General features: G+C 41.3%; 2 protein-coding genes across 2 annotated transcripts; both read right to left on the minus strand.

Annotated features, from left to right (window-relative positions):
• Nucleotides 1-6: 6 nt before the first annotated feature.
• LOC109483180 (ficolin-1-like) lies at nucleotides 7-1,708 on the minus strand. Its single transcript, XM_019786164.1, has 4 exons — nucleotides 1,486-1,708; nucleotides 1,097-1,278; nucleotides 593-857; nucleotides 7-332 (listed from the first exon to the last, which is right to left on the minus strand). The coding sequence occupies exons 1-4, from the start codon at nucleotides 1,682-1,684 to the stop codon at nucleotides 91-93; spliced, it is 888 nt and encodes a 295-aa protein (XP_019641723.1). The 5' UTR covers nucleotides 1,685-1,708; the 3' UTR covers nucleotides 7-90.
• Nucleotides 1,709-8,817: 7,109 nt separating this feature from the next.
• Nucleotides 8,818-9,800, minus strand: LOC109483178 (angiopoietin-related protein 1-like; the record flags this gene model as incomplete). The annotated part of the gene is made up of 1 exon (XM_019786163.1): nucleotides 8,818-9,800. A coding segment is annotated over one exon (821 nt), but the record flags the coding sequence as incomplete, so codon positions are not given.
• Nucleotides 9,801-9,844: the final 44 nt, after the last annotated feature.

The raw sequence follows: 9,844 nt of genomic DNA on the forward strand, positions 1-9,844 counted from the left end.
AAACAAACAAATAAACACGACAGATCCCGGAACGCCTGAAAAGGAGGCTAGGTTGGCAAGCAGATACACATAAAAACACAACATGTGGCCTTATGGAGCTGGTCGGATTTTCATCTCAGTGCGCTTCAGGGAGTAGTTATAACCCTTCCAGCGCTGCCAGTTGACTCCGTCGGCGTTACTCTCATGAGTACCCAGGTGGTACAGGCCGTTCAGGTTGGAGCTGTGGCAACTGTCGTACCACCACGCACCTTTGAACCTCTGAGCACAGCTGGACGGGTTATCTCTGTCCTTGGTAATGAATGGTTTTTCGTCATGCCCCGTCAAGCTGTCTCCTGTGACAAAGACATTTACTTTACATAACAAAACAAGATATCCTTTCCATTGATGCATGTTGGCATTATATATTCCTATAACAACATTTCTTTTAAGCTGTTTGATGCCAAATATTTTAAGCAGGTTACCTTTTTAAATTCAAAATGGAGTAATCAATCGTGATTTACCGGAATATATATATTAGCATTGAGATAAGTAAACAAACACATATAACAAAACGTCTACGATGACATAATTCGAAAACACGCCATAACCTTACCTGCAGTACCGCTGTAAGTCCCTATGTGGAGCTTGTAGTTCTGTGATTCAGGCGAGATGGCAAACGTGTCGTAAGCCGCGTACGCCGTGTTCCCCTCAACATCCTCCATATCCACCCTGAGCTGGTAGACTTCCTGCACAGCCAGGCGGTACAAGTTGTCATTCCCCAGCCAGAACTCGCCGTTCAGGTTGGAAGGGAAGCCGGTCTTGTAGTCCGCCCAGCCCCGGTAGAAGTCGACGCTTCCGTCTTGGCGTCTCTGGAACAACTTTATGAGCAACAAGAAGATGGGAGATTTTAGAAATATTCTTTCTGAATTCACGTTGTCAAGAACTCCCAGCAAATCCGTTCACCCATGTACTGCCATTTTACTCTAACTGAATAGGTACCCAAAACCACAGCTAATTCTCCAAAACAACACTTCTATACCCGAAAGTATGACAGACATAAAGTAAGAATATTATACCCACAGATACAGATGGAGAAATTATAGTTTAATAGACCTACCGTCCAGCCGCCTCCGTCCGTGTCCATGTCACAGAAGACGTTGAAGCCGCCCAGGTTGTCCCGTGGATAAACCATGTACACGCCGCTGGGCGTGGTCTCGTCGTTGTCAAGGATATCCTGACAGTCTTGAGGCTTGTCGGTGGCCGTCTCGTTGACTGAGGTAGACGGTGAAGTACACAGTTATCACAAAATATTATTGATACGTAGCTTCTAAGTAATTCGAAAACACTAACCTAACATGTTCCGATTTTCACTTGTAGACCTTTACACACGCGTTGTCAAATTCTCCGCTAGTTTAAGTTTGTTTGTTTTTAGAAAAAAAAGCGTATCTGTAGGAATTGTGCCTTATCTTTACGAAGATAACTTGCCTTGAGACGTACTTGTCCTTGTCTGGGAATGTTCTTTCACAGCGATTCTGAGTTTCTCTAGCTCTGCTCGAAGTGCGTCGTCATTCCCACAATTCACAACTGTATCCCCACAATTACACACACATTTCTCGTCTGACGGTGGTCTACAGACCGACTGGGCAGAGCACAGGAACACAGACGTTACAAGGAACGTTAGGACACCGGGAAGAGATGACGCCATGGCGGTTAGAAATTTTTTTACGGGTGACGACAATACAGACTAGTCCACAAGGAAGTCTAAAGCCACAACTCCAGGAGTCATTCTACACTATTGTTTACGTCCCTCAGTGTTGTATACATTTCACTCACCATTGTGTTGTTAACAATACAAGGTAGGTGTGACTTAACCGTAGGGCAGGTGAGGTGAGCCACACAAAAGAAATCAGCCCTGGTAACATTTCATTACCACGAAACGGAATTAACCCTCAAACACCCGAACGGGGTCCATTTGGACCCCAGGCGTATATTTTTAAGTGTTATTTGAATTTTTTTCATTCGAAAAAAAATTCCTCCCGTGACTTTGTCGATAAACCTCTTCTACAAGTCCTCCAAAGTTTTTTTTGGAGATCGGCACAAATTTGTAAAAATAACAACAGAAGTCATATGTAAGACCGTCTGGGATCCAAACGGACCCCAGCCATGTATTTGCACTTTCCTACAAACAAAATTTGTTCGGATGTCCTCAATATGTCTTCAAGGAAGCATAATTGCTTTGATATTATGCAGTTTGCCAAGTAACCTCCACCTCAGGAATTATTTCATCAGGTTTTTACAGGTTTGACAATTTGACAATCATAAGAGGTCAAAGGTCAACCCCATGTTCATGCCTGCAGGCCTCATTCCATTTTTGCATAAATTATGATAATGAGCTAGAATTTTTTTAACACTTAATCATGACAAAATATACCTCTCACTATGTTTAACCAATATATATGCAAAGATCACTGAAAGAATGCAAAAAGGAATATAAATTTGAAAGAAACCAAATGGAGTCCATTTGGACCCCGTTCGGGCATTAACGTCACAAAAAAGTCGGGTGTTTGAGGGTTAATAGCACACAGAAAGGCAAGAATTAAGTCCCAGGTCCATTTGCTTTACTGCATAGGGCAAAAATACGACGCTCCGTTCATTCCACTACTTTCTCACTTCCGGCTCAAGGTCTCATAACACTGTATTCATTGAAAAAGTATTTCGGGCACAACGTTTAATGCTCTCTCAGTAAAACATACGCCTGGGGTCACGATCAAAACATTATGTTGTGTTACCGGACACCTGGCGCTTATATAGACAGATCCCCCAGAACGAAGAAATGCAAATTAACATTTAACAAACATGCAGCTGTAACAGGCCAATCACTGCGTTCAGACGGTCTGGGACCACGTGGTTATAGCACGTGACCCAGACGCGTCATTGGCCCAAGCCTGACCACGCCTCCGCCATGCAGATGTCGCCCCGCCTTCCGCGTGTACTATTTAATAGCGGGACGCGCCCGAAATCGCTCTCTGCTGCTCTCTATTCCCCGACGTCTGTTCCCGCACCGGTTAGGTTAGTAGTTTAGTTAAAGTAGTTTCCAAGCTGCCCATCTGCTGTACAGGTATTTGCTTTCGTTGTTCTTGCTCACTTTAGTACTTGGTTTAACTTTGTATCCGTAGTTCCATTATATGTTGCATTGCTTTGTATTTTATACCGCAGTTAGTCAATACAGTCTCATCAAATATAAATCGACCTGGCCTTGGTGTTACTTAGAGTGAGAGTCTAGTAACTTGTGCCTTAGAGTGAGAGTCTAAGGGATGTAACCGTAATCGTAACTGTAATCGTAACTTTAGCCCAAATCCTACCCACGCAGAAAGACCGGTTGTTACACAGCTACTCTTTCATTGGTCGAACCACTAACCATATTATTATTTGTTTAACAGCTCATTGTGATTGGCAGATTTGATTTTTTAAACCAATAGGCATAAAGGAAATGCACGGTGTCAAAAGAGCGTGCATTTGAATGCTATGTGTTATATTTAGATTATGACTGGTAGGTCGAGGTAGAGGGATCATAACCTACTGTTATTATTACCTCTTATTTAAAAGAGGTAATAATAACAGTAGGTTACATGGGGCGAACGTTGGATACAGGCGGCCAATGGATACAGGACTGGCCAATATAAAGTCCCCATGCCCACCGAATCTGCTTGGAGATTAACAGTTTGTATGTGTGCCACAGCTAGCTATCAACATCAATACATTACACAAACTGCAATGGACATACAGCACTCTCTCTCTCTGGTTGTCCATCGTTTCCGATGATGACTGCTGTGCACAGCCCGTCAGGTGGGGTGGATCCTCTGGTGACTTCTAAGCCCAAAGGCTGAGGCACACAGCTTCCCGCACCTGCTGCACTGGTATTCTGTAGTACTAGTAGTTGCTGTCCTATGACGCTTCTCCCTCACAGCTTCGAGGCGTCTCCTCCTTTCCTCCTCGAACGCAGATGTGGCCTTTGTCACAAGAGCCCTCCAGGCTGGCCGATCAGCGGCAGCTGCCTCAAACTCGGATGGCTTGATGCCACACCACTGGAGGTTGTTCTTAAGTACATCAGCACAGCAACACAGTTATATACATATTAGTATTATCATTATATGTCTATATTTCTACAAGACGGCTGAAAATAAGACAACTGAAGGGAATTCGTGAATAATCAAGTTTTCATAGTATTTGATTAATAAGGCTAGACAAAAAACAAGTAAGTAGACAAGGCTTTGCACACAAGTGCGAAGTACAGTGCACCAGCGACACCTTTTGATCTCTACGTGCAATACATACAGTTTCTTACGACCTAGGACTGAAAAGAACTGCTGTTATTATTTTTTTTATTTGTACAATGTCCTCCTGCATGAAACTTAGGAAATATGAATCACGAAACTAACATAATAAATTTACTAAATAAAACCTAAACTGTTGTGGACACTTCGTTTTTTTGTTCTTAGTCAATCGCACATCACAATATGCGATAGTGAAAATTACTACCAAGTCGTGTCCTTCGTTTACAGATTACTTTTAGGGATAGTATCCAAGCATTGTTTTTCAAGTTGTAATTTTTGAAGTTATACGCCGTTCATACAAACAAGCCTAAAAAGATATCACGCTGCAGTACCGCGGGGATCCATTTTTGAATATGACCTCTGTTTACACAATTACTGCTTACATACCTTGAACCTTGAATTGGGACATCGGGGATGTCATCAAGGGAGACAATGGGTTCTTCTTCTCCACTCGTCCCTGTCCTCCATCAGTGAGTTGTCCAGTGGTGATGTCTCTGAGCCCAACATTCCACTCCAAATATCACCAAGATCCATTCATAGCTTCTTCAATTTACGAGAACAAAATACTTTCCAGAACTGGGGAGTCTTAAATCTCTGTTTTGTTGTTCGAAATGTTGCTTTTTAATTAACTATTTTTCTCAATCATATTAACGATATGAAATCTGACTTGCGTAATGTACTGATGATCATATCTATTCAAAGCTACTTGGCATGATTAATAGACTGTAATCATGGATCGTTAAAGGCAGGTCCAAACCTTGATAACGACGAGCCAGGAACCGAGATCACAAGCACCAGAACAGCGCTGTACAACAATACAGTACATCTTCTCCGTGTTCGGGAATGCAGTTAGACTGCTGCTTCGCAAGGGGGCGTATGTGGCTCATTTCCTCCCCTTCATGCAACAGCGAACCATAGTAGGCCAAATAATTTTTTTCTATTTCGTAAATATATCATAGTAAAAATCCATAGCCATTCCGTCATGACTCAACTGAAAACATATAATTTGATGTTGTTATTGTGCCATGTTTTTGTAGCGCAACGGCAGAGCGTTCGGCTCGGAACCAAGAGTTCCCGTGTTTGAATCCTGCCATGCTACCGATCCAGTGCGCTTGGAAGAGGACGTGACAAGAATTTGTTAAAATAAGTCTGTTGTACGTGCAAACGCAAACACGTGGCTTTTTAGATAGAAGAACTTTATTGCACGACAAATGCACATGGTACATTGTATGGCAAACTACATAAAGAGAGTAAAAACAATAAAATAAGTGTGTTGAATAAGACCTAATGTCGAATAAAACCTAACATATCTATATCATAATCATTCAAATAATAAGGGATATCACAAGTCGTTGATAAAGTGTTACAATCAAGTGGGCTAATCACAAGTTTCGGTATTTTTTTCTAATAGCAAAGCATTCCTTTATATATTTACCTATTTTTGCGTTGTGGGGACCGTTACATGTAAAGATATATTCAAATCTGTCTCCAACATCGAGACTCTTAAAATCTATCTATGGTACTTGATTCGAGAAATATATAAGATAAAAAAAAACCCTTAAGTGTGCCATCGCCATGTCTTGAAAAAAGGTTTGGATATTTAAAAAAAGGAAGAAATTTTTTGCATTGGCTTGTTGGATTAATTGTAACATTAGTCTGGTGCCACTCACACGTCGAGATAAGAGAGTGAGAACTCAGTTTAGTCAGCTTTAACTAAAGAGGACGTTTAGAACCATGAATATTGAAAACAACAGATCGACCCAGTCTTTATTATTACATTCACTCATAAACCTGCATGTATACTTGTACCTCAGTGTAGACGGCAAAGAAGAAAAACGTTAGGGACTCTTTTGTTAATTGTCAATAATTGTTACTACATATGTAATTGATAGAAAACGAATATCTCAATAACAGAATAGATAGTTTAACGGGATGTTAACATTACGTGGCCCTATATCTAATCGTCTAACGTAACGTTAACATGCCTTTTTTGACTGCAGTGGTTCAATTTCAGATTTAGTCAAACACGCCAAAGTGACCTGGCCATGGTGACTGCTTTTTCTCGGTCACTTCGACCTGTCCAAGGTGACCACCTGGCCAACGCGGTCGACCGTGACCGCCGTGAGTTGTGCTCGCTCAAGGTCCAAACCTGCCGATGACGACCACACCATTTTTGATCGTGTTGATTCTTTTGTTCGACATAAATTGTTCCATTTGTCACCCTACACACATGAATTAACCACAGAACTAAAGATGCTTCCGGCATTCGACACATTAAACTACCTTTTATTAATCACTTTAAAACAATAATGTCTCAGTCATGTTGTGTGGCTATTCTATTCAAGGAGACCACCTGTCCTCTGGTCGCCTTGGGCAGGTTATACTGTTCATATATGCAGAAGACAAGGAAACACCCTTAACCATTTTAGACGATCCCAATTATTTTACGATAAAGACGTTTTTCAAACCCACTCTAGCGGTTAGGTATGGTATTGCATAAAAATACCTTTTAGTTACTGTAAAATAACCTATAACAATTTGCTATGGAAAGAAGAAGAAAACAAAAACAAAAAAACAACAAGCACTGCATCATTGAATGTCTTTTTATTGTTCTCTAACCCTCATACAGGCTGACAGGGAATGTTTCAAACATGGCAAAAACTTCTAGGGTACCATACATCAAGGGTTTTAGAAAGAATGACGATCTCATACTTATAGTTTCAAACGCAACACGAATGCTTCTTGTATATTTCATTTTTTCTGAACAAAAGCAAAATCAGATGTCTACTAATCTAGTATTGATTTGCGAGCTCTTTTCTTTTGTAGTCATTTATTTAATCACTTGATTGAAAGAAATAACATTTTGTTGCATATAGATTGGTTCATTTGTTATTTTGATTTTCATTATCATTTGTGTCAGTCAAATATCTGTTTACTGTTTTGTTACTTTGATTTTCTATTTATTGGGCATGAATTATAACTTCTTTTTCAGACATATTATTTCTATTATTTAAATTATGATCTCCAATGCACTTTTATTTCTGTATGCTGATTTTATTTCAAGTTTTTCATAATTTCAGCATAAGTTTTATTTATTATCATTATTGCTAAAAGTAATTATTGTTGTCATTTTATCTTATGTTGCTGGACTCTAGAAAGAATAGTATAGAATTTACCATACTAATGGAGATCTCAATAAACAAACAAACAAACAAACAAAATCAATCTAGATGCCTGGTTAATAACTTTTAAGATAAAATTGTCAATCTAGAGTATGACGAGCTTCTTGAGTGGTGTGTGAAATTATAAACTGACTAAACCTAGCTGCAGATTTAGGAAAATGTAATATTTCTCTTTTACTTTTATTACATTAAAACTGGTGTTCCACAGGGTGAACAAAAGCAGAATCAGATGTCTAGTGATCTAGATGCCTGGTTAACTACCAAGATAAATTGTCAATTGAGAGTATGATGAGCGTATTGGGTGGTGTGTGTAGTTATATACTGACTAGCTTCAGATATAGGAAAAGGCAATATTTCTCTTTTACTTTTTCACATTAATACTGGTGTTCTACAGGGTGACCCCCTTGCCCCATCCTTATTTATCATATGTTTAGATTATGCATTACTTGTAGCTATCACAGACACTGATGGCCTCACCCTGCAACACCGTCGTAGTAGTCGAGACCCTCCCTGTCCTTGATTTCACGGATGATATTGCTCTTCTCAGGGACACCATGCAACTTGTACAAGACCTGCTCTACAGAGTCGAAACTGCATGTCAAGCCATCGAAGTTTATCTCAATGCATCAAAAACTAAATTCATTCATTTTTATCCTCGGACCAGCTCTGTGCTTCTGATGGATCTACAATTGAAAGGGTCACTGACTTTAGATATTTTTGGGGATATATAGATTTCAAACACGACATGGAGGTTAGAATTGGGCAGGCATGGAGTGCCATACGTTCTCTCGTAAGAGTCTGAAAATCACGGGTCAGGGAGGAAACAAACACCAAAGTGTTTCAAGCTTGTGTTATTTCAACTTTGTTATACGGCTGCGAGTCGTGGAGTATGAATGCTTCACAGGTCAGGAAGCTGGATGGCACCTTTATCAAAGATGCTACGGTTCATCCAGAACAAACCTTGGTGGGGATTTACAACTAATAAACAACTCTACGGCTCCCTGCCACCAATCTCTACAGTAGTTAAGCGCCGTAGGTTAAGCCTAGCCGGCCATGTTACTCGGCATGGCGAACCGGGTGGAAACTGCTTCTTTTGTCTTCGGAAGCGAAGATGAGAAGAGGCCGTCCATACTCTACAGTCCACACTAAATGACATTATTGGGTTAGAGACTGGTATGGAAAAGAACTTATTACGGAAATGATGTACGATAGAAAACGCTGGAAGCTGAACTATTTAGATGCTTCAACTCTCCGAGTATTATGTATGTATGTATGTATGTATGTAAACTATGTATGTATGCATGTGTGTATGTATGTATGTATGTATGTGTAAATTTCCTGTATCGAGAGTCCGAGACAACCAAATAAGTAACTTGAAAGATTTGACCTGTTTAAAGAAAATGGATACAGAGTGAGTGCTGGATTATGGTCTTTATCAAACAATTTGAATCCTCGACCTGTCAGCTGGGTTAGTGTCTGGCAACTTATGGTCGGAAGTTGGCAGGACGGACCATCATTTTGGACTTTTTCAGATAGCACCTATAGGAGCCCCCAAACGCGTACCAAGCTATGCCACAACCACTGTGACCGGTATAGTCAGAGCGGCGCAGGTACGGGCCGTTCAGGGCAGACCAAGTGCAGGACTTGTACCACCACCCTCCCGTGTAGGCACTATTAGCACAGGACCCGCTACTGGCATCACGATCTACATCCCTAGCACTGAAGGGCTGACCCGTTAGGTAGGGTTTAGATCTAGATCGTGAGCCTGAGAACCCATCCCCTGCGGTCCCACTGTACCCACTAACAGACAGGCTATAGTTGGAACTACTCCCCACCGAGAATGACGAATACTTTGCGTACTTAACCACATGATTCCAATCTTCCAACTGTACATACAGCGTATACCTGTGCTGATTGGTCAAACGGTACATGTTCTCCAAACCGAGCCAATACTCCCCATTGGCTGACCCAAACCCGTACCTAAAGGCGCCCCATGGTCGGTTAAAGTCGACAGACCCGTCAAACCTCCTCTGTATGACCGTCCACCCTCCCCCATCTGTGGTCTGATCACAGTATACAGAGATCGGGCTGGAGAGACCGACAGGTAGTATTTTGTGTACACCACTAGACACTTTATGATACAGAGTTTGGGCTGTGTGGATCTCAGAGCAGTCGGAAAAGTAATTTCCGCGCTTGCTTAAGGCCGGTGAAGCCGGGTCGGTGTGAGTTGTCTGGCCGTCCACATTGTCTGGCTTCTCGGGCTGGTCGTTGTCGGTTTGGTCCTCGATCGCACGAGACAGCAATTCTGTAAGAAAACAACACTTAAGTCATAAGACAGAGAGAATGAAA

Source organism: Branchiostoma belcheri, unplaced genomic scaffold (assembly GCF_001625305.1).
Source record: "Branchiostoma belcheri isolate BF01 breed outbred unplaced genomic scaffold, Haploidv18h27 scaffold628, whole genome shotgun sequence".
NCBI lineage: Eukaryota > Metazoa > Chordata > Leptocardii > Amphioxiformes > Branchiostomatidae > Branchiostoma > Branchiostoma belcheri.